The sequence below is a fragment of the Rhododendron vialii genome, chromosome 9a, assembly GCF_030253575.1.
Source record: "Rhododendron vialii isolate Sample 1 chromosome 9a, ASM3025357v1".
NCBI classification, from domain to species: domain Eukaryota; kingdom Viridiplantae; phylum Streptophyta; class Magnoliopsida; order Ericales; family Ericaceae; genus Rhododendron; species Rhododendron vialii.
The window spans coordinates 1,007,967-1,032,688 of record NC_080565.1 but is presented as its reverse complement, the minus strand read 5'-3'; the positions used below and the strand labels follow the sequence as shown (position 1 = coordinate 1,032,688).

At 39.3% G+C, this 24,722-nt stretch overlaps 3 protein-coding genes and 1 long non-coding RNA gene across 7 annotated transcripts; all 4 read right to left on the bottom strand.

Annotated features, from left to right (window-relative positions):
* LOC131301597 (putative disease resistance protein RGA4) lies at nucleotides 1-5,864 on the bottom strand. 2 transcript variants are annotated; one of them, XM_058327966.1, is made up of 4 exons: nucleotides 1,815-5,864; nucleotides 770-889; nucleotides 361-548; nucleotides 1-253 (listed from the first exon to the last, which is right to left on the bottom strand). In XM_058327966.1, the coding sequence occupies exon 1, from the start codon at nucleotides 5,741-5,743 to the stop codon at nucleotides 2,045-2,047; it is 3,699 nt and encodes a 1,232-aa protein (XP_058183949.1). In that variant the 5' UTR covers nucleotides 5,744-5,864; the 3' UTR covers nucleotides 1-253; nucleotides 361-548; nucleotides 770-889; nucleotides 1,815-2,044. The 2 variants fall into 2 exon arrangements, with proteins under 2 accessions (XP_058183949.1, XP_058183950.1); XM_058327967.1 differs by lacking the exon at nucleotides 770-889.
* Nucleotides 1,113-22,806, bottom strand: LOC131301599 (uncharacterized). The gene is made up of 2 exons (XM_058327971.1): nucleotides 22,211-22,806; nucleotides 1,113-1,814 (listed from the first exon to the last, which is right to left on the bottom strand). The coding sequence occupies exons 1-2, from the start codon at nucleotides 22,462-22,464 to the stop codon at nucleotides 1,640-1,642; spliced, it is 429 nt and encodes a 142-aa protein (XP_058183954.1). The 5' UTR covers nucleotides 22,465-22,806; the 3' UTR covers nucleotides 1,113-1,639.
* On the bottom strand, nucleotides 13,002-17,774 carry LOC131301598 (putative disease resistance protein RGA3). 2 transcript variants are annotated; one of them, XM_058327969.1, is made up of 3 exons: nucleotides 13,908-17,774; nucleotides 13,647-13,765; nucleotides 13,002-13,557 (listed from the first exon to the last, which is right to left on the bottom strand). In XM_058327969.1, exons 1-2 carry the CDS (start codon nucleotides 17,582-17,584, stop codon nucleotides 13,744-13,746), a joined length of 3,699 nt encoding a protein of 1,232 aa, XP_058183952.1. In that variant the 5' UTR covers nucleotides 17,585-17,774; the 3' UTR covers nucleotides 13,002-13,557; nucleotides 13,647-13,743. The 2 variants fall into 2 exon arrangements, with proteins under 2 accessions (XP_058183952.1, XP_058183953.1); XM_058327970.1 differs by having other exon boundaries at nucleotides 13,920-17,774.
* Nucleotides 19,227-21,346, bottom strand: LOC131301600 (uncharacterized). Of its 2 annotated transcripts, none has more exons than XR_009191346.1 (3): nucleotides 21,171-21,346; nucleotides 19,591-20,971; nucleotides 19,227-19,482 (listed from the first exon to the last, which is right to left on the bottom strand). It is a non-coding gene; the product is annotated as an uncharacterized LOC131301600 (long non-coding RNA). The 2 variants fall into 2 exon arrangements; XR_009191345.1 differs by lacking the exon at nucleotides 21,171-21,346 and having other exon boundaries at nucleotides 19,591-19,792; nucleotides 19,995-20,052.
* Nucleotides 22,807-24,722: the final 1,916 nt, after the last annotated feature.

Below are 24,722 nucleotides of genomic sequence, written 5' to 3'. Positions count from 1 at the left end.
AGCATTAACTGGGAGAATATTTAGATCAGATATGGAGTTATATCACATCAAACACAATTATATGACTTAATTCTTGGTACAAAAGTTTTAACCCAGATAAGAACAGGTATAATCAACGCCTACATCTTCATGTATTATGTATATTTAGTTAAAAAGTCGAAATAAACCGAATAATATCCTCTGAAATCCAAACTGAAACTCAATGCATGTTTCAACGCCTTTGGATTAGTTGCCTCCCACTCAAACTGCCTTCCTGCACAAACAGATCACTATAAGTCGCAAAGTTTTCATAACTCGAGTGCTCAGAAAAATTTGAGTAATAAGGGGACTTTTACATAGCTGTAATCAGGAGACTTATACCTCCTTTTGCAATTGGTAGAAGTACGGATGATGCCCAAAGTCCGGCTAAGTTTCTGCAAGGGTGTCAGTATGTGCTTCCTCGAGTTAAGTTATATCACCAACAAACTAACTCTCTTTCATAAGAGCCTCTTGTACCAACTCCGTCAAGAAAAAAGTAATTTATCTTCTAAAACATGCAGCGAAGACGTCTGGCGTTTAACAAGTAACATTGTAAAACAGTAGAAAGCTCCAATCAGAAGAAAAAAAGCTATGCAGAAAGGCTCCCAACAAGCAATCAAATCAAATTAGTTGCAGCTCTTAGGCCACAATTCATCAATGCTGCAGTGTAATCTAAAGAGTTGAATTATTGCTTGTGCCATCTTGTAAAGAGACAGAGAGAGAGAGAGGGAGAGAGAGAGATGGAGCGTACCAACGAGATAATATCTTAAGCATTTGGGGACTTATAAATGCAAATCTTGAGCAGCTCTTAATCTTTTCTAACCAAAATCATCCACCAAATTATTTTTCCTTTTGCTTCACATGTAGTACTCTGCAAACGAACATACAAAACTTTCAGGCTGATGTAGATATGCATATTTACCTTGTAATTGAACCAAAAATACTTGCAAGATGAAGAGTAAGAAAAAAAAGGCAAGAAAATGTCGCAAGTAACTTGTTACGCACTGAAAAAGAACGTAACATACACTCAAGTATCCAGATGTTACAGAAACGATTAGAGATAGTTCCATAATACAAGAAACAAGGATTTATTTCTCGGTACAAAAGTTTAACGCACAATAAGAACAAGGATGATCAACATGTAAATGTAGCTAAAATGTTGAAATATACAAAATCATATCCTCAGAACTCTAAACTTAAACTAGATGCATGTTTCAACCCCATCAAGTTAGTCCCCTCCCACTCAAAGTGCCTTCGTGCATGAAACAAATCAATACAACTCACGAAAGTGCTATAATTGGAGTGGTCACATGAGATTGATTAGCGAGGGGACTTTCACGTAGCTGTATGGAACATCAATAACTATGCCTTTTAAAATCAGTGAAACAAAATCTAGGCATGGAAAAACCTGTGATATGCTCTGGTACTGATACAAAATTTTCAGATGGCACAATAAGACATTAGCTCAGCTGACAAGGTGTGAATTACATCATTTGGGGCAGGAGCTTCATTAGGTAAATGTAAAAAAAAAAAAACCCGGAAACCATCAGATAACTACTGATCAGTGATTAGAAATTGAAAACATGTCATTTCAAGAAATCCCATAGATGAGTTCATAATCTCATACTTCTAGCTCCACAGTATCCTCTCCATCAGTGCTTGAAACAGAGTTGGACTCATAAACTTCCGCATCCTCTCTTAATTTTTTGGCACTTTGATTAAGATGGCAGAGAACTGCTAGCCTACTAAATTTACTGTCTGGAGAAGAAAAAAGAGGGAGATAAGAGATTAAATACCTGGTTCTGTCAAGCCAAGATAACGACGTGGTGGGAAACGGCGCTGCCGAAGGAGTTGGAGTGGTGGTCGGAGAGGAGGGCGACTACAAGCGGGAGGCGACGGCGATCGATGTCGGTGGGGTTGGGGTCAACACCGGTAAGGACTCTGGTGGAAGAATCGAATTGGAGTTGAAGGGAATTAGAGTCGAGGAGATGGACCGGCCCACCAGCCCGCTGGGAGTACCAGTACTTTACTTATATTGGATAGATAGATTGCGGTAAATCTTGGGCCTTTCTTCGCTGCTTTCCTTTTTGATTCTTTCCATTAGTAGGGGACAACCATACAGAAACACAGTGTGCAAACTGGTGAGGCGTTGGGTTGTTTCCAGCGAGGGAAAACTCATCAAGCTCCTGCAATCATGTAGGTGCAAAGTTTGAAGTGACGAAAGGTTGCCCAACCACTCAGGCAAAGCTTTCAACCCTTTGAAAGAGTGAATTTTCAACTCTCTCAAGGTAGTGAGGTGCTGAAGTTGGTCAGGCAGATACTTAAGCTCATTCCAGCCCCCTAAACTCAGAGACTCGAGAGAGATGAAGGGGAATTCTTGGTTAGGAGCAGTAGAACTACTGCTGGAAGCAGCAGTCGCCCTACTAGCGGAGGATGGCCAGGGGAAATATTCAAGCGCCTCTGAGAAGTACCCTATCTCCAAGTTTTTAAGACTGGTAAGGCAGAGCAGCCCCTCCTCCCAATAACTCTTCCATTTTGGACAGCCTTTTATTGTCACATTCTGAAGGGATGAAAGGGTGCAAAGTTCATCTGGATGCGCAATTTCTAAATTCGGACACCATAAAATCTCTAATGTTACAAGGGTTGGCTTTAGTAGCCCTTTTGGCAAGAATTTCAAATTATGACACTCCGCAATTGAAACCAATTGAAGAGACGTTAGGCCATCGAATGCTGCTTCTTTATCTTCAACTATATGCTCCAGATTCCTGCAGTAGCCTATCTTTAATATCTCAAGAGACGATAGGTCCAGTAGCTGGTTTGGCAAATGACGCAGCTCCTTAAACATCTTTATACTCAGAATCCTTAGGGATTTGTAGCATCTTTCAAGCAATTCTGCTATGGGAATTTTATTTTGTGTTAAATCAAATGTGTCTACAACCATGTAGGGCCAGTAGGAACCACCCAGCCATTCTGCCATAAAGCGACCCCCGTCACCTATATTTAAAGTTTGAATGGACAACAAATGGGCTGGAATTGTTTTCAAGTTTCTGAACCCCGAGATATATAACTTCTCTAGACAAGGAAAGAACTTAATCGTACTCACATCAACGACAGGTGGTGATGATATGTCTGACCATTCTTCTAATACCTTCATACCCTTAAGAGTGAGTTCTCTCAATGCCGGGAATATTACAGCCGCAGGTGCAGCCCTTGTTCTACTACTACCACCGCCGACAATTATTTCGTTCAATCCGTAGAAGTCAGGACCAATATGCTTCAGATTTTCGAAACCATCCATTACAACAACTTCAAGATGCTGTAGGTGTCCAAGTGTTGGGACTTGTTCACAATCTGTGCAGCTCCTTAATTCTATCTTAACCAAATTTTGTAGGAACTGGACAGCTCCACTCATCCATGATCCGAGACTTCGCCCCCCAAAATTTTCGAGTAATAAATTCTTCACATTACTACTAGGTTTGAGTCCTTGCAACACATCCTCATGGTTAACGCTGGATTCTCCCAAGCCCTCATCCCAATGTAACGCCAACTCGGTAATGCCTGATTTCTCTTGCATTTTAGCCTTTTCTGCTTCTGCCTTGTCTTTTACGTTGTTGAGACAGTAAACATGAAATTTACCTCTTAACTTGCTTAAGCTTCCCAGCTCTTCAATCTTGTAGCCTGCACCCTTGCCAACCACAAAGAATGGTAATGTTTGCAAAGAAGTCAATCGCCCTATCTTCTTCGGTGTCAACTTCTCTATTTTACCACTGATACAGATATGTCTCAAGCCAACCAACTTATGTAATTCTTCTGGAATTATTGACAACGAGGTGGGCAGTCTTAATGTTTGCAAATTGTAGAAACTAGTGATATCACTTGGCAGTCTTTCAATTGAAGTCCATGAGAGGTCAAGATATCTCAAATGTTTTAGCTTGTGCATTGAACTTGGCAACTCTTTGACATCGGAGCTCTCTAAAGATGTCACCAAAGTTAGGGCATGAATATGTTTGACATCTTTAAAGTCCTTGGGAAGATGTCCCGTTAAAGAGAGTGTCCTCAATGTTTTACCATATTTTAATTTCTCAAAGCCTTCTGCTTCTCCAAGATGCAATGTTAGATGTTGAACCTCAGAAAGGTCCTGAACCTCACCAACCTTCGAAGTCAAACAACTACCCTCTGAGATATCCAGTGCAAGATCATGCACTAGATCATGCATCTTGCAACTTTTAATGTCATCATTCTCATCCAATTCCATGTCTTGCAATAACGAATTGCGCAACAAAATGTTGAAATACTCATTACCAACATCTTCCATTTCCAAATTGCCTCCTGAGGGAGACTGAAGATATCCCAAACCCATCCATAGCCAAATCAGCTCATCCTTTGGCATTTTGAAGTCCTTTGGAAAAAAAGAACAGAATGCAAAACATTGTTTCAAGCATGGGGACGGTAAATGATCATAACTCAGCCTCAATACAGGAAGAATCCCATCTTCATTTGCAAGTAATTTCCATGTTTCAGTCTTCTCAATCAACTCCCATTCCCTTTGATGTAGCTTAGAGTACAATAAACCTCCCAAAGAGTTTATTGCTAATGGCACGCCCTTACACTGTGCTACCAATCTCTTGCCAATATCCACCAACGCTTGATTTTCTCTTGGTCCCCCATGCGCGAAAGCTCTTTTCCTGAACATGTTCCAACTATCATCATACAATAGCTCACTCAAACGATGAGTGAGAGATGGAGATGTTCGCATGGTTGACACCACCTCCATACTACGGGATGTGACTATAATTTTACTTCCCTTGCAACCACCAATTTCTTGCAGATAAACCCTCATGCGTTCCCATATGGTATCGCTTTCATTCCAAACATCGTCCAGTACAAGGAGATATTTCTGTCCATTTAGTTTGTTGTGAAGATTTCTCACTATTCCTTCAATGTTTGTCATGTCTGATTTATTTCCAGTCAGAGATTGCATCATCTCATTTAGTAGCCTTGGAACGTCGAAATCATCAGACACACAAATCCACATTAATTTCTTATCAAAGTAACTCACCACCTCCTCGTCTTTGTAGAGTAGCTGGGCAAGGGTCGTCTTCCCAAGCCCACCCATTCCTACAATGGCAACCACAGATAAATAATCTTCTACTCCGGATCCGAGTAACATGTCTCTCACCTTAGCGACGTCGGCATCCCTTCCCACAACCTTTGAATTATCTATAAAAGGTCCAGTCAGCCTCAATTGATCAATAGGCTTAACAGCAGTAGCAGCATTTATGAGCTGATTTGCTGCGCTAAGGCCAATGTCTTTTGCCTCTTTGCAGATTCTATCAAGCAATGAATTGACATTCTTAACCTTAACTGCAATCTTGGGACGAAATGCCAAGGGATTAAAGAATTTCCTTACCTTGTCCCTCTTTCGTACCTCCACCTTGCTTCGAAGAGATTCATAAGCAATCTTATCCAGCACGTTCTCGGCATCACAAATTGCAAGCTTGACATTCTTCAGCCACCCTTTCAGAACTTTTGATTTTATCTTTCTTGCGCTATCTTCAGCGTCGCTCAACAGAGCTTCAATCGTTTCTAACCTTCTGGCAAGTGTTTCCAGATCTCCTTTGAAACCCCACGTCGCTCCTTTGATTGCTCCAGTTGCTTCTTTTGCGAGTGGAATCAAGATTTTCACGCCTGCCAGAGCAGCAGAGATGAGAGGAGAAATAGTCATCTTTCTTTGTTTTGTTTTTTTTGATTTCGGGGAAAAAGAACAGAATTTTGCTGGATGGCTCAAGCCTCAAACAGAGTTGCAAAGCTTGGAAACAATGGAGAGAGAGAGAGAGAGAGAGAGAGCAGAGAGAAACGAGAGAGTTTTGTTGTGGCAAGACAATCACTTTGTTTGGTTGAGCTTTTAGAAAGTTATTTTTGAGAGTTGGAGTGGTAATGAGTGGAAAGAGATAGAGAGAAAGATTTATTGAAAACTGTGCCGAGAGTTGAAAGTTACTCTCAAAAAGGGTAACCAAACACAGGGAATGTTTCGGGTGGCGTGATTATCTAGTGGCGGTGCCTCGGAACGTGCCTGGGCTGCACCACTTGGGCAACCATGAATAATTTTTTATTTTTCCCTTTCGGTTAGCCCCACATACAATTTGTAGGGCAAATTTCACTGACCTCTCCTGAGGTTTCTGACATGAACAGAAACCTCCCCTGAGGTTTTTGAAATGACACTACCCTCCCCTCCTTTACCCGACAATACCAAGGGACCCCCCTGCCGTTACCTTTCCGTTAGAAAATGGATGGAAAAGGTGATGTTGTACTATACTTTTTACAATACCTATACTACTCTCACCAGACTCTTTACCCCTCTCATTTATAAAATATAAAATACAAACATCTTTACACTTTGTACTCATTTCACTTTGAGATTTTGTCCTTATTTAAAAGGATTCATATTTGTTAATTTTCTGTCAAACTCTTGTGAATTATTGGTTCGTCTTGATAAGAGGAATTGAAAAAAGTAAAAAATTAAGACTTTTACCAAATATTTTGAGAAATTCAATATTTTGGGTAAAAGTAATAAATTTATACTCTTTTGATTCCTGTCGTTGAGACAAACCAATAATCCACAAAAAATTAACGTAAAACTAGCAAATACGAAAAAAATTCAAATATGAACAAAAATCAAAAAGCCTAAAAATCCCACAAACAAGCCTGCATGAAAAAATTGAATATGAACAAAAACTAAAAAGCCTAAAAATCCCACAAACAAACCCAAATTTTTTTTTTCTGTGCGGGCTTGTTTGTGGGGGTTTTTTAGGCTTTTTGGTTTTTGTTCATATTTGAATTTTTTTCGTATTTGCTAGTTTTGCGTTAAATTTTTATGGATTATTGGTTTGTCTCAACGAGAGGAATCAAAAGAGTATAAATTTATTACTTTTACCCAAAATATTGAATTTCTCAAAATATTTGGTAAAAGTCTTAATTTTCTACTTTTTTCAATTCCTCTTATCAAGACGAACCAATAATTCACAAGAGTTTGACAGAAAATTAACAAATATGAATCCTTTTAAATAAGGACAAAATCTCAAAGTGAAATGAGTACAAAGTGTAGAGATGTTTGTATTTTATATTTTATAAATGAGAGGGGTAAAGAGTCTGGTGAGAGTAGTATAGATATTGTAAAAAGTATAGTACATCATCACCTTTTCCATCCATTTTCTAACGGAAAGGTAACGGCAGGGGGGTCCCTTGGTATTGTCGGGTAAAGGAGGGGAGGGTAGTGTCATTTCAGAAACCTCAGGGGAGGTTTCTGTTCGTGTCAGAAACCTCAGGGGAGGTCAGTGAAATTTGCCCCAATTTGTAGTATCTTCTTTATTTTTCTTTAAAAAAAAAGGTCCACGCCTTTATAGGTTTCCGTACACAAATGGACAATTATTTATCCAAACACGCGATGGAATAAGTTGGAAATGACTTTTATCTAAAAATTCACCCTTTTATGATAATAAAAAGTAATGAAAGACTATCAACTCCCACTTATTTTGAATCAAAATGATATTTTACCCATTGAAGGAGCATTTTTTTTAAAAGAAAGGTAAAAAACTTGTTACTAACTATTTCTTTTTTACTTCTTGAAAGAACTAGTTTTTGGTCATAAAGGAAAGATTTATTAGTTTTTGTTAAAAATAATTGAGAATTGAGAGCTTTTTATTTTTTAAAAAAGGATGAATTTGTCCATATAAGACACTTGTAGCTAATTCTATCACGTGTATAGGTGAACAGTTGTTGATTGTGTGTCAGTAAAATGAACATTGAACCGCATCCGCTTTATAATTATTTCTCACACGTGATGGGCTATACCGCAATACCGAGATTGTCTTCAATTAACCATACATCTCCATACTCCTCTTTGCAGGGTTCATTCTCGATCTACATCAATATTTGAAACCGTTGATCTCATACATCTCGCGAAGAGCAACATTCGTATGCGAATATTTACTTGATATCAATTAGGTATGTATCATACAAGCCAGTTGCATACAAATATCAATTCAGAATTATTTTTTGTATAAATATTTTTCTCCACGCAATGATTGAGATAATTGGCTCAGATCATCAATGTGGTTTATGAAAGTATGATTATGTAGTATGGTTGACATCGAAGCAGAACGGCTTTTCTTGTAATTTTTTTATTTTGTTATATTGATTGTAATTTTGTTCTTGTTTTATATGGGCTGATCTCCCCTTAAAAAAAAAGGTACTGGGGGAGCCCCAACGCACCCTACTTGCTTCCTCGAACGTTCAATGTGAAAACAGAGATGCTACTATATTCAATGAATCAACTCCTTTACATAAAAAATAAGAATATATATGAATTAACCAGCGCCCCCTATTGAAGCAAACGAGAAAGGAATCCACAAACAATATTGAAGTCTTCCTTAAAGATAGTTCAGTTTTTTAAAAGCATCTCTAGAGTTTATCATTTTTCTAGTCAAAATTAAAATGTGAGAATTTCTCTTCAAAATTTATTTCAATTCTGAGTTATAGCAATATTAAATTAGGTTTTGTGGGCGGATAAAAAAAAAAAGGGTTTTGTGGTAGGCCGAACCTGACTACGGTCATGGGACGAACCCAAATGAACATATGAGTTGACGATTATACGACCAGCGTGGGGACATTGGGCTGAGCCAAATGCCCACACACTCCGTTTTGGTTAGAATAAATCTAGTCTAGACTAAGAAAGAATAGAAATTTCGAAACTTCCTTAATTAAAAAGAGGCATAACCAGGAGAGATGTGGTTAGAATAAATCTAGACTAAGAAGAACTCGCCATGTTGCAAACTTCACCAACTAGACTCGGAAGAACTCTACCATAATCGGATCCCTCCTCCATAGTCGTTGACCGCCGCGCTGTCGCATTTTACAATTTGAAAAGGCAACATCTTCATGACACATGCAGCTGAATTAACAATGACCAATTGCCACCCATTCCCATGTGCAGCACATGAAAACAAATTGACGGCTAATTTTGAAAATTCAACAACTTGTTGCGTGATTATTTATACATCACATTTAATTGATTCGGAGGAGAGAGAGAGCTAAACACAGCTGGGATGTGCCTTTCTTCTCGAATATGCTGCGGAAGTGAGTAGAACACGAAAAAAAGTCAACATTCTCGTGCAAGCGTTACACATTAGATGCTCCTTAGTCGAGTTTTAGGCTGGTTTGGGTGATGGAAACCGTAATGTTCGTATCACTGGCGGAGAAGGAAATTCATGTCAAAATGTAGCTTGATCAGATGTCAATAACTACATCAACGAATTGTATTTGTGAAATTGATATACATCGACTCTTCGAAAACACCACCAATTTTTCTTTCACACTATTGTTTTTTTGGTAAGGCGAAGCAAACATTTTATTAGAGAAAAAAGAGAGAATTCCAACCAAAAGTTGGAAAATACACCCAAAGGGCTGAAGCCCAAACAATACCTAAGGGCTAGAAGCCCAAATAATACAATGAAGCACAAACCCCCAAAGAGCCAAAAAGCCCAGATAAAAACAATACAGTCTAGCCCAAAAGAAAACCAAAACCTACCCAAGATCATTGTCCTCCCAAGGACCCCAACTACTGGCCAACAAACTCCGCCAACCACCGAACCACCACTGGCCACCCGACGGAGCTGCAACCCACACACGAACCTATCAAACAACCACAGCAGATCAAACCACCACCCACAGCCGCCCAACCCGATCTGGTAGCACAACACCCACCACCCGTCAGCCACCATCATTCTCCACCAAACCACCATTGGTCACCCAATGATGGAGCAAACCGGAACCCAACGAACCTGCTACCGTGGAAGCTAAACATTCCAAATTGATACCAAGTACGTTAGTCTAATTTTAGACTTGCAGTCTATTTACTGAACAACGAAGACATGTTCTTTTTGTGTGGTTGACATTGAGGCTTATTATTGATTTATCGTCATTCGATTTGATGATTACCATGGAACAGTTACCACCAACTGTGAGGTGCATATTTACCGTAGGTTTATATATGGATATATGTTAGCGAAATTCTCTTCCATTTAGAACCTCTCTCTCTAGCAGAAGAACCACAGTTTTTCTCCTTATAGATGTAAGGGAGAATTCTGCTGTTTGAGAAGCATCACAGTAAGAATTCCCAATGATACTAGCAATTGCACGATAGACCCGAACAAGCAATCACATATACTCCACTCAATAACTAATAACCTCCTAGACCATAATTGAGATACTACCATATATCAATTGTTGCAATAATATGAAGCCGTGAATAACTTGCGAATAACTTGTTTTGGTGGCATCTGCCATCTCGTAACGGGATAGAGAGCATACCAATGTGATGGTATCTTAACTACATGGAGAACTAACGAATTTCAAATCTTGAGCAGCACTTAATCTTTTCAAACCAAAACAATTGACCGAATTATACTTTTTTCTTCACATGTAAATCTCTGCACATGAAACATACAAAACTTTGACGCAGAGATGATGGGCATATTTAACTTGTACATGAAACCAACTTCAACTGTGAAATGAAAAGTACAAGAGCATAGGGCAACAAAATGTAGCTAGTAGTTTGGTAGCTAGATGCGGAAGATCTAAGAGCATCCACACTAGCCTCTTTAAATTTTGGACCAAATTACATCTTAAAAAGTCATTTTATTACTTTAGTTACTTACTTTTAAAATGTCTACTGTATCAGCATCCCTATATTAAAGTTATCCCATTAGAAATATAATTTCCTTATTCTTAAAAAAAAAAATCAACGGCAAAACCATTTTTGTGATAAACCAAACCAGCTGGCAACAAACAAAGCTATTCCCTCCCCCCCCCCCATCTCTCTAACCTTACTCTTTCTTCCTCTCAACCCACGACCCCAAAAAACCAGAAAACGAAAAATCAAAGAATCAAAAAAACCCTCAAATCAACAAATCAATTTCAGTCCAAAACCCAACTGCTCCGGCGACGGTAATGTTCAGTCCAGATCGATTCAGTCCAAATTCAGTTCGTATTGATTTCAGTCCAAAACTCAATCGATTTCTGTCCAGATCTGTTCCGGCTCCGGTGACGGTAACTGTGGGTTGACCCCTCTCTCTCCCAAACGCATACACACACCACAAACTGTCACAGTTTTGTCGGGAAGAAGACTTGAGGGAAGGATTATTGGTTGATTTTTGATGGAGTAAATTGGGAAATAATATAAAAATCAGAAACGAAGGAACAGTGGCTCGTCATTGTTGACGAGTTACTGTAGCAATTTTATTTTGAAGCCCCCAAGAAGCGAGCCTGATGCAGCTCAAAAATGGAGGATTTCCTCTCTTGTTTAACCTAAGGGAAGAAGAAGCGACACTGAAACAGATGCCCTAATCATCTATCCATCTATCTATACTTCTCTTAAAGGACGGAAGTGTTTGTTAACTTTTCCTATACCCACACTACCCTTGCATTATTTCAAATACCAAAACGCCCCACGGAATGATGCCTTAAAATCACAATAACAATACGGCACAACGACCTAGTGGCAAGGCCATCACGAATCAACGGCAACCTCATTGCAACAAAACTCTGTTGGGTCTCTCTCTCCTGTCTTGCTTCAATTCCACCATTATTGTTTGTTTTTATGTTTTCCAACTGTTTTGATGAACTAGGCGTGTTGAGACTCCTATAGATCCCAACATCAAATTGTGTGTTGACCAAGGGGAGCTGCTCTAAAATCCTGATAAGTATCGTCGCTTGGTCGGTAAGTTAAACTACCTTACGATCACAGTCCGGATATCTCGTTTGTAGTTGGTATGGTGAGTCATTTTATGTCTGCTTGTCTTCCACATTGGGAGGTTGTTCTTAGAATTATGCAGTATCTCAAGTCACATTCAGGAAGTGGTCATTTTATAGAGCAAGTGGACACTTACGTGTTGAGGCTTTTATTGATTCTAATTGGACAGGAGGACCATTTGTTAGGAGATTTACTACTGGATATTGTTTCTTCCTTGGTGGAAATCTTGTCAATTGGAAGAGTAAGAAGCAAACAATGGTTTCTCGGTCTAGTGCAGAAGTTGAGTATAGAGCCATGGCACAAACGACGTAGGTCTTTTCTTGAGGAGATAGGGTTTAGTGTGCAATTACCTATGAATCTACATTGTGATAATCAAGCAGCAACTTACGTTGCGTCTAATCTAGTATTTCATGAGAAGACTAAGCATATTGAACTTGATTGTCATCCAGTGCGTGAGAAATTAATTGAAGGTTTGATAGCTACTCCATTTGCGTCTACAGGCGCTCAATTGGTAGACATGTTTACAAAGTTGTTGTTCAAGCCATAGTTAGAATTGTTGTGTAACAAGCTGGGACTTTGTGATATCTATTCTCCAGCTTGAGGGGGAGTGTTAGAATTGGAAGTAGGGACTATGTTGTGCAGTGTGTTGTGCACTATCTGGACCGTCCATCTCGGTAATCAATGGTCCAGGTTAAAATCAAACTTTTCCGGGGAAGAATTAGTTTTTTGAAATCTGGACCATCCAAAATAATTTTGAACGGTTGAGATCGCACAACATCACGCTAGGTGCACAACACCCCCCCCCCCCCCGGGTCTGTTAGAATTCTATTAGACTTTGTCCCCATTACTAACTTTTCTTATAAAATATAAATAATATTGGTTGTGTTAGGGTTCAATAACACCCTATACACGCTCTCTTACCTCTAACAACTACTTTCACATATGCAAACACAGGACGACGCTGATAGAGACACACGAACTATACAGGCAATCTTGGTAAAATCAAAAGTACGAATAAGACCATATAATGCATATCACACCCAACCCCCCCCCCCCCCCCCCCCCAACACATACACACACAGATATATGGAATTTGTCAAATGTAAGAGGCGAAGACACAAATCATGAAAATGGGAAATTCGAGAAGTAAGTTAATGTAAAATTTGATTGATGAAACATATGCAATCTTTTGCCAATCTTCTTTTTAATTGAACAGGAAGGTAGGGGCTGAAGCTCTGAAGGCTTTCCAACTTTCTTCAACTCAATTAGGGAGTAGCGCAATGGATCAATTACAAGGTTGTGCAGTGTATTCCAACTCAGTGTCCTATAATACATCAACATTTGTCATCAATATCTACATTTTTAACCATTTTCTTCAAATGGTTAATACAAATGATACTTTCAACCTGGAAAAAATTATGAGACCATAACAAAAGGGAAAAAGGAGTTGGTTTGTGAAGTGTATTTGCGGGACGAGGTCCAGAAAGAACCACAATTGACCAGTGGATACGACCCTCAATACAACAATCTCAGAAGAGCTGTGACTGCCTGTAGCGTTGGCAGAAATTCTAAGAAACTTATATAGAAAGTAATTTCTAAATGCCTGCTCAATATTCTTAACTTAGGTTAGAGTAGTCTCAACCAAGAACTTCGACCTCCAAACCCAAGAGTTAAACTCACCAGATTTAAAAAAGCAAGGCATCAAGTCTGCAAGTTTATTTGTTGGCTACCTATTGAAATGAAAAAATCAGAATATGAATTTCTCATTCTGAAAAAACTAGATCATGAAACAGACTAAAGTAAGAAAAGAACTTGTTACCTTGGACTCAATTTTGAGAGCTTAAGCCTCTATTCCACATTATCTTGCATTTTCATTTCTGTTACTTTTTTCTCTTCACCTGATTTCTTGTGCCCAGTTATTGAAAGACGTCAAAAGACCTGCATTTTGTCCCAAATGAGATTTACTAGAGAGACAGAGAGAGAGAGAGAGAGAGAGAGAGAGAAGAAGAAGAAGAAGAAGAAGAAGAAGAAGAATTAAAGAAGAAGAAATCACAAATACGGCAAGTAGGGGAGATGATACCAGTGCTCGTACTTGATAGATACATTGTGGTAAATCTTGGGCCATTCTTGGTCGTTGCTTTCCTTATTGATTGTTTCCAATAGAAGGGGACAACGATTCAGAAACACAGTATGCAAATTGGTGAGGCGTTGAATTGTTTCCAATGATGGAAAACTCGTCAGGCTTCTGCAACGCCAGAGATGCAAAATTTGAAGTGATGAAAGGTTGCCCAACCACTCAGGCAGAGCTTCCAACCCTTTGAAAGAGCAAATTTTCAACTCTCTCAATGTAGTGAGGTGCTGAAGTTGATCAGGCAGATACTTGAGCTTTTCCCAGCCCCCTAAACTCAGAGACTCTAGGGAGATGAAGGGGAATTCTTTGTTAGCAGCAGCAGCAGTAGCACTGGAGGAGGGCCAGGGGAAATATTCAAGCTCCTCTGAGAAGTCCCCTATCACCAATTGCTTAAGGCTGGTAAGGCAGAGCAGCCCCTCCTCCCAATAATTCTTCCATCTTGGACACCCTTCTATTCTCAGGTTCTTGAGGGATGAGAGGGCACACAATTCATCTGGATGTGCCATTCCTAAATTCGGACACTCCGAAATCGCTAATGTTACAAGGGTTGGTTGTAGTAGCCCTTTCGGCAAACATCTTAACTTATCACACCACTTAATCGAAAGCAATTGAAGAGAAGTTAGGCTGTCGAATGCTACTTCTTTATCTTCAACTATATACACCAGATTAGAGCAATAGCTTATCTCTAACATCTCAAGAGACAATAGGTCCAGTAGCTGGTTTGGCAAATAACACAGCTCCTTGAATCTCTGTATCTCCAGAAACCTTAGGGATTTGCTTTTTTCAAGCAATTCAGCCATGAGAAGACCAATATTTGTTGAAGCATGTACCTCTAAGATCAAGTAGGGCTTGTGGGGGCCACGCAACCCTTTTGCGTAATAGAAAGCAGACTCCCAAGCAATAGTTGAAGCTTGAAGGGATAACAAATGGCCTGGAATCGTCATCAACTGAGGGCAATCCGAGATCCATAACTCCTCAAGACAAGGAAAGAACTCCATTGTACTCGTGGCAACAACTGGCAATGACGATCTATCTGACCATTCTTTTAGTTGAGGCATATTACATAGAGTGAGTTTTCTCAGGGCCGGAAATACTATTGTTGTTGGTGCAGCCCGAGTACTACTACTACCATGACCGAAAATTCTTTCATCCAATCCGTAGAAGTTGGGACCTATATGCGTCAGATTATCGAAACCAACCATGGAAACAACTTCAAGATGCGGAAGGTGTCCAAGTGTTGGGACTTGTTCACATTCCCTGCAGCTCCTTAATTCGATATCAACCAAATTTTGTAGAAACTGGATGTCTCCACTCATCCATGATGCAAGTCTTTGTCCACCAAAATTTTCGAGTAATAAATTCTTCACATTCCTATCAGGTTTGAGTCCTTGCAACACATCCTCATGATAAAAGTCAGTTTTTCCAAAGTCCCCATCCCAATGTAATCCCAACTCAGTAATGCCTGATTTCTCTTGCATTTTAGCCTTTTCTACTTCTTCCTTGTCCTTTACATGCTGGAGACCGTAAACATGACATCTACCTCTTAACTGGCATAAACTTCCCAACTCTGCAATTTTGTTGCCCTTCTCCTTGCCAACCACAAAGAAAGGTAGTGTCTGCAAAGAAGTCAATTGCCCTATCATCTTCGGCATCAATTTCTTAGTATAATCTGTAACACTGATACAGAAATGTCTCAAGTTAAACAACTTATGGAATTCATTTGGAATTTCTGCCAACCTGGGGGGAAGTCTCAATGTCTGCAAATTGTAGAAACTAGTGATATAATTTGGCAGCTTTTCAATTGAAGTCCTTGAAAGGTCGAAATACCTCAAATGTTTTAGCTTGCGCATTGAACTTGGCAACTCTTTGACATCTGGCATCTCCAAAGTTAGGGCACGTATACGTTTTACATCTTTAAAGTTCTTGGGAAGATGCCCGGTTAAAGACAGTGTCCTCAAATTTGTACCGTTTTTTAAATTCTCAAAGCCTTCTCCTTCTCCAAGATGCAATATTAGATGTTGAACCTCGGAATGGTCCTTCACCTTAGTAGCCTTCAAAGTCAAACAACTACCCTCTGAGACATCTAGTGCAAGATCATGCACAAGATCATGCATCTTGCAGCTCTTAATATCATTGTTCTCATCCAATTTGACATCTTGCAACAATGAATTGCGTAAAAAAATATTGAAATATTCATTACCCACATCTTCCATTTCCAAATTTCCTTCTGAAGAAGACTGATCAAGATATCCCAGACCCATCCATAGCCAAATCAGCTCATCCTTTGGAATTTGAAAGTCCTTTGGAAAAAATGAACAGAATGCAAAACATTGTTTCAAGCATGGGGATGGTAAATGATCGTAAGTCAGCCTCAATACAGAAAGAATCCCATCTTCATTTGCAAGTGATTTCCACATTCTAGTCGTCTCAATCAACTCCCATTCCTTTTGATACTGCTTAGAGTACAATAAACCTCCTAAAGAGTTTACTGCTAATGGCACACCCTTACACTGTGCTACCATTCTTCTGCCGATATCCACCAAAGTTCGATTTTCTCTTGGTCCTCCATTTGCAAAAGCTCTTTTCCTAAACATGTTCCAGCTATCATCAAACGATAGCTCACCCAAACGATGAGTGAGAGATGGAGACGTTCGCATAGTTGATACCACCTCCATACTACGGGTTGTGACTATAATTTTGCTTCCCTTGCAACCACCAATTTCTTGCAAACAATTCCTCATGCATTCCCATTTGTTTATACTTGTGTTCCAAACATCGTCCAGTACAAGAAGATATTTATTTCCATTTAATCTCTCACGAAGTTTTCTCACTATTCCTTCAATTGTTGGTGTCTCTGATTTATCTCGAGTCAGAGACTGCATCATCTCATTAAGCAGCCTTTGAACATCAAAATTATCAGACACACAAATCCACATTCTCCGATCACCAAAACAATTCACAACCTTGTCGTCCTTGTAAATAAGCTGAGCAAGGGTTGTCTTTCCAAGCCCAGCCATTCCGACAATGGCAACCACAGGTAAATCATCTTCTACACCGGAGCCAAGTAACATGTCTCTCACCATAGAGACATCACCATTCCTTCCCACAACTGATGAATCACCTATAAAGGGGTGAGTCAGCCTAGAGAATTCAGTAGGTTGAATGACACCACTAGCATTTATGAGCTGATTTGCTGGAGCAAGGCCAATTTCATTTGCCTCTTTGCAGATTCTGTCTAGTAATAAATTGATGCTCTTGACCTTGTTAGCAATCTTTGGACGAAATGCCAAGGGATTTGAGTGTGAAAAGAAGCTGCTTACCTTGTCCCTCTTTCGTACCTCCAACTTGCCTCGAAGAGTTTCATAAGCAATCTCATCCAGCACGTTCTCGGCATCACAAATTGCCAGCTTGAGATTCTTCAGCCACAGCTTCAGAACTTCTGATTTTATCTTTCTTGGGCTATTTTCAGCGTCGCTCAAGAGAGCTTGAATCATGGTTAACCTTCTGTGGAGAGACGTGAGATCATCTTGGAAATTAAACACTGCCCCTTTGATTTGTTCAGTTGCTAGTGGAATCAAGCTAGTCAGGGCTGCCTGAGCAGCAGAGATGAGAGGAGAAATAGTCATCTTCCTTTTTTCTTTTTTTTTGAGTTTTGGAAAAAAAGAACAGAGTTTTGTTGGTTCGCTCAATCCTCAAAGAGAGATGGCAATATGGGAAACAATGGAGAGAGACAGGGAGCGTGAGAATTGAGAAACAAGAAAATTTCGTTGAGCCAAAGACAAGAGAATCTATTGGTGGTGGTGGGCTCAACCATCCCTTGAAGTCAACACCCCAACCAATAATCCAAATAGTTGATATGAATAAATATACGCAAATACTAACTTGTATGAGATGGACAAAAAAATAATATGAAATTTAAGCGGTCGCTTTTATATAAGTTATTCACATACTCACGAATATTGAAGCAAGGTGATTTTTTTAGAAGAAAAAATATTTTCCTTTCAAAGATGTATGAGATCAATGGTTCATAGAGATTCAAAATATGGCCTACAAGGCTACAAATAGAACTATGAACAAGTATGGTTGATTAAGGTATTGAGGGGAGCTGACCCCCATGGCTCAGTGTGAAAACATCGATGGATAAGACACAATCCGATAAGACACAATCCCTCCATGGTTCAGTGTGAAAACATCGATGTTGTATTCCCTCTCATTGTAGTTGGTCAACCTAATTAACGTAACCATACGAGGCTAGATCAGTTAACCAGATTTTTTGCATTTCACTATGAGGTTAGTAGTTTGAATTTGAAGTTTATAGAACCAAACCAATTCAAACATTAAAATGCGGTTCGGTTTTGGTTTTGAATCACGATTTTGCAAATTTTGATCAAACATACGATAAGCGGAAAGTTATTTTGCATATTCTATCAAAATTTGACTTGCGCACGCATTGCGTGTGCCCCGGCCTCTAGTCATTATTCATACATTACTAAAGCATGTCTAACTGTAATCTGTACTTGATTGTTATGGATTTTATCGTATTTTGCAAATGCAACTACAGTACCAGGATGAGTCGTAACAAATGAAAATCTATTCTAAAATAAGAAAAAAGATTAGAAATGGCAATTGGAGGGAAAACTATGACAACACGCAGAGAGAAAGGGTTGGGTCTCTAGACCCAAACCGAACAATTCAATAAGTTTTACCAACTAGAACCATAGGGGAAAATTTGCTAATTTTACCAACAGTTATTCCCCATATATGAACAACAGAAATTCTAATCGGGAAAAAAAAATACTAGTATTGGGATTGCACTGAATCATTGCTTATCAGGAAAAGAAATTGAAACATTATAAGTATAATAATGCCTGCGAAGTAATAAATTCAATTTTCAGTTACTCCATTATCTACAACTGATCGTTGAAGTCTTTCTTCGTTCAGCAGTCGGAGAGTGGTCGAAGCCTTTTTTTTTTTGGTGTGTGAAAGTGTCAACATGGGAGTGGCAGTTGGGAGGCAGTTTTTTTCGGGTCTTCCTGTTTTGGCCCCTATAGTTTTTACCCACAGTAGTTGAATACCTTGTAAATAGTAAGTTTTTAATGAGGCATTTTCGGTATAGAAAAAACCGTACAATTTAATTTTTAGGGTGACACCAAAAGGTGCTCTCTCTTAAGATATTAGAATAGATGTACCATACACTAAGTTTTTCAAAATGCGGAAATCAATACATACAACCCGATCGCAGGAGAAGACAAGCATTAAATGGGAGAATTTTAGCACAATATCTCTGCATTAAGATCAGATATGGAGTTATACCACATGAAACACAATAAGACTGCAATTCTTTGGTACATAAGTTTTAATCCAGAATAAGAACAGGAATAATCAACGCCTACATCTACATGTATTTATGTATATTTAGTTAAAAAGTTGAAATAAACCAAATCGTATCCTCTGAAATCCAAACTGAAACTTGATGCATGTTTCAACGCCTTCGGATTAGTTGCCTCCCACTCAAACTTCCTTCCTGAATAAACAGATCACTATAAGTCGCAAAGTTTTTGTAACTGGAGTGCTCAGAAAAAAATTGAGTAATAAGGGGACTTTTACATAGCTGTAATCAGGAGACTTATACCTCCTTTTGCAATTGGTAGAAGTACGGATGATGCCCAAAGTCCGGCTAAGTTTCTGCGAGGGTGTCAGTATGTGCTTCCTCGAGTTGAGCTATATCACCATCAAACAAATTCTCTTTCATAAGAGCACCTCTTTTACCAACTCCGTCAAGAAAAAAGCAGTTTTTCTTCTAAGACATCCAGCGGAGACGTCTTGGCGTTTAACTAGTTACATTGTAAAACAGTAGAAAGCTCCAATCAGAAAAAAAGCTATCGCAGAAAGGGTCCCAACAAGCAATCAAATCAAATTTAGTTGTAGCCTCTAAGGCCACAATTCATCAATGCTGCAATGTAATCTAAAGAGTTGAATTACTGTTTGTGACATCTTGTAAAGAGACATAGAGAGAGGGAGAGAGACTAAGTGTACCAATGAGGTAATATCTTGAGCACTTGGGGCGTTAAGAATTCAAATCTTGGGCGGAACTGTCGACCAAATTATTTTTACAAATGAACATACAAAACTTTCAGGCTGATGTGCATATTTACCTTGTAATTGAACCAAAAATACTTGCAAGATGAAGAGTAAGAGTAAAAAGGCAAGAAAATGTTGCAAGTAACTTGTTAGACACTGAAAAGGAACGCATCATACACTCTAAGTGTCCAAATGTTACAGAAAATATTAGAGATATAGTTCCATAATACCAGAAACAAGCATTTATAAATTAGTTCTCGGTACAAAAGTTTAACGCACAATAAGAACAAGGATGATCAACATGTAAATGTAGCTAAAATGTCGAAATATACAAAATCATATCCTCAGAACTCTGAATTTAAACTAGATGCATGTTTCAACCCCATCAAGTTAGTCCCCTCCAACGCAAAGTGCCTTTCGTGCATCAGTGCATGAAACAAATCAATACAACTCATGAAAGTGCTATAATTGGAGCGGTCACTTGAGATTGATTAGCGAGGGGACTTTCACGTAGCTGTAGGTAACATCAATAACTATGCCTATTAAAATTAATGAAACAAAATCTACGCATGGGAAAACCTGTGATATGCTCTGATATTGATACAAAATTTTCAGTTGGCATAATAAGACATTAGCTCAGTTGACAAGGTATGCATTAAGTCATTTAGGGCAGGAGCTTCATTAGGTAAAATTAAAAAAAAAAAACATGAAATCGTCACATAATTACTGATCAGTGATTAAAAATTGAAAACACGTCTTTTCAAGGAATCCCTTAGATGAGTTCATAATCTCATACTTCTAGCTCCTCAATATCCTCTCCATCAGTGCTTCAAACAGAGTTGGACTCATAAAAATTCTTCATCCTCTTTTAATTTTTCAGCACTTTGATTAAGATGGTAGAGAACTGCTAGCCTACTTTTAAGGCACAAAGACTACAAAAAAAAGAAACCAATGCATCAGGTCTGCAACAAAAATGCTAGAGGCAGTGTGGCTCAACTTAGCCACACCCCTCTCACATATAGGTGGGGCCGCCCCACCTGCATGTGAGAGGGGTGTGGCTGAGGTGTGCCACACCTGATGTGTCCCTAGCAACTCTTGGACTGCAAACTAGAAACCAAGAGTTAAACTCACCAGATTTTACAAAATCAATGCATCAAGTCTGCATTTGTACTTGTTGGCTACCTATTGAAATGAAAGTAGCGTTATGTGATGTCTATGTTCCTCAAATACAAAAAAGAAATGGAAGGATCAGAATTTAATTTATCTTTCTGAATAAAGTACATCTTGAAAAGAACATGAAAATAACTTATTACCTTGGACTCAAATTTGAAAGCTTAAGCCTCTAGTCCATATTGTCTTGAATTTTCATTTCTGTTACTTTTTTTCTTCACCTGAGTCCTTGTGGTTGGTTAATAAAGAGGTCACCACACCTGCATTTTGTCCAAAAGAAGATTTACCACACACAAACACACACACACACACAGAAAGAGAGAGCAATCGAAGTAAAGCTGAATATAGGAGAAGAAATCACGAATACCGGCAAGTGGGGGAGATAAGATAATATCCAATTACCATTAAAGATAGAAAAGTATACTTAATTCCCACTAATGATTTACCTCCTCATGATGAAGATTATATTTTTACCCTTCAACTACTAGTGAAATTCACTACATACAATTTCACACTTTACTCCCCTCCCACTTCCTCCCAGGAACTACTTTCGGCCAGCAACCAATGACCACACCTCCAGCCGGAGATGATAAAAGGAAGTGAAATTCACTAAATATTAATTTGAGCTCGCAAATTTTACTAAAAAAAGAAACTACGTAAGAACCACCTGTGAATTTTTTATTAACTTCGAGCACGTGAATTTCACCAGATTTCGAAACACAACAACCACCAAGTGAATTTCTTTAACTTTGAGCTCGTGAATTTCACTAGATTTCGAAACACAACAACCACCAAGTGAATTTCATGAACTTTGAGCTCGTGAATTTCATTAAGTTACTTTTTAATTGATTCAATACGTCAAATTGAATGCTTGGTGCAATTGACCTCCAGATTTGAGCTATTATTTTCCAATGGCATTTACTCAATTTACTCTCTAGAGAGAAGAAAAAAGAGGGAGATAGGAGGTTAAATACCTGGTTTTGTCAACCGAAGAAGACGACGTGGTGGGGACGGTGCTGCAGAAGCGGTTGGAGTGGTGGTCGGAGAGGAGGGCGACTTCCGGCGGGAGGCAACAGCGATCGATGTTGGTGGGGTTGGGGTCAACGCCGGTAACGACTCTGGTGGAAAAATTGAATTGGAAGACTCTACGATCTACCAATTTCAAAATCTCTCTGTTTGTGCGGACCGGAAATCGGAAAGGAGGTGGTCTGAGATAGTCTAGGAAGATTGCGGTAAATCTTGGGCCTGTCTTCATTGCTTTCCTTTTGCATTCTTTCCATTAGAAGGGGACATCGAAGCAGAAACACAGTATGCAAATTGGTGAGGCGTTGGATCTAGCCCCAAATCTTGACCCGAATCATCAATTTACACAGAGAAACACGGTAGAGAGAGAGAGAGAGAGAGAGAGAGAGAGAGACACAGACTGGTCTCTCAAAAATCAATCACAACTCACAAGACCCTCTCGACCGTGATTTCTCTGTATAAACAAATGAAACGGACCATAAAGGGAATCGCCGTACACGGAGAGGAAGGGGGTGGGAATCTAGGGCTTTATGCACTTCTGGGGCTACAAAAGTATGTATATATAGGCAAAGGGCCGCAGTACACTCGCCGACGTAATCTTCAAGAAACCCTAGAAGGGAAAAAGGGTTGTCGTGGTCATCTCCAATTCTCCATATCTGACGGTGTAGAGGGCGTGCTCAGAAAGGGCAAAATGTCGTAACTGGATTAGCAATCTCAGCCGTTTAAAGGGACACTCCTTTTTTTATAATAGAGGTGGAATCCATACACATATAAACACCATCGTACTGGACAGATCTAAAATAAAATATTGTGGATCCTCTCCAGTAATCGCACCGGACAAACGCTAGAGTTGTCTCACAAGTGCTCTTCACGTGAAGATATCCTGCATTGTGATAAAATAAAATATTAAACTATTTGATAACCAAGGTTCTAAATACCGTTTTGGATCCAGTGACTAATCCATCCACCCTTTTTTCCTATTCGCTGACCGGTCCGATTTTCAAAATATTGACCCAGAGATATACCATGGAAAACCAAATTCCGTTGCTGGCGACTGCCTGTGGAGATGATGATTCTACGTCTACCAATACAACCAAATCGAGTTTGCCAACATTGATCTTCAAATTGAAGTCGTCAGTTTCAGATCTATACGTTTGGGTTTATCATCGTAAGTGTTTTGATTCGTTCATTTTAAAACATAGTCATTGCAAAATATCGGCCGGAATTTCCGGTAACACCGTCTCATCTAGTATTGTCCGAAATTTCTGGTACTGGGCGGTACAGAACAGTATTAAAGATCCCATTTCAAAAACCTATTTTTTTCCGCAATAATTCTACCACCACATCCAAATATACACCCACGCTCACAATAAGGGGTGGGTCCCACACACACTAGGTATGTAGTGTGTGCAGGTTCCACCCCTATTGTAAATGAGTGTGTGATTGGATGTGTAGTTGAGTGTGGTGATGGAATAATTATTTCCCCAGACACATTTAGGTCAGGAAAAAATATTCTAAAAAAGGAGTGTCCTTTTAAATGGTTGAGATTGCAAATCCAGTTACGACATTTTACCCTTTCTGAGCACGCCCTCTGCACCGTCAGATATGGAGATGACCACGACAACCCTTTTTCCCTTCTAGGGTTTCTTGGAGATTACGTCGGCGAGTGTACTGCGGCCCTTTGCCTATATATACATACTTTTGCAGCCCCAAAAATGTGCATAAAGCCCTAGATTCCCACCCCCCTTCCTCTCTGTGTACGGCGATTCAATACCCTTTATGGTCCGTTTCATTTGTTTATATAGAGAAATCATGGTCGAGAAGGTCTTATGAGTTGTGATTGATTTTTGAGAGACCAGTCTGTCTCTATCTCTCTCTCTCTTTCTACCGTGTTTCTCTGTATAAATTGATGATTCGGGTCAAGATTTGGGGCTAGATCTGGACAGAAAGGAAGCGTCCACCGCTAGAAACGTAGTTTAAGTGTTGAATGCGGTGTGTGTTTTGGATAGCCAGGCGATTACCGATGAAATCCACTTGGAAGAGGCGCTTGATCACTGCTCATTCTAGATGGAAGTTTCGGGAAGTCAGTTGGACTATCGGGTTATGATTAAGGGCTAGATCTCTACGCTGAAATAGATGACCGTATGCGTGAATTTCGCCACTAAAAGGAAACTTATAGATCATGTGCCACTATAATTTTTGGATATTTGCAATGCGCTCTAAGCCGATGTGTTCTCTAGTGAGAATCTGATACGTATTCTAGATTTGCGTAGCCAAGTGTTGAGAGGTAAGCCGATGCCATTAGTGCAAGTTTACATGGAAACGGACAGAATTAGAAAGATATACTCGCGTTTGTTGTGATTTGATTGATATGAATGTTTAATGTTGATTTTGATTACTAAATTGATGCATGATGAACCGCATTATGGTTGAGGTGTATCCGTGTGTTGTGTGCTGGTTGTACTTGGTTTAGTCTATCAAATTTTGAGG

Bases quoted from the DNA above. Each gene is read 5' to 3' on its own strand.
- LOC131301597 (XM_058327966.1), bottom strand. From the start codon at position 5,743: ATGACTATTTCTCCTCTCATCTCTGCTGCTCTGGCAGGCGTGAAAATC.
- LOC131301599 (XM_058327971.1), bottom strand. From the start codon at position 22,464: ATGAAGACAGGCCCAAGATTTACCGCAATCTTCCTAGACTATCTCAGA. The intron at 1,815-22,210 runs GTCGTCTTCTTC...TGACAGAACCAG, and splicing joins TGCAGCACCGTCCCCACCAC to GTATTTAATCTCTTATCTCC.
- LOC131301598 (XM_058327969.1), bottom strand. From the start codon at position 17,584: ATGACTATTTCTCCTCTCATCTCTGCTGCTCAGGCAGCCCTGACTAGC. The intron at 13,766-13,907 runs GTATCATCTCCC...GACAAAATGCAG, and splicing joins TCTATCAAGTACGAGCACTG to GTCTTTTGACGTCTTTCAAT.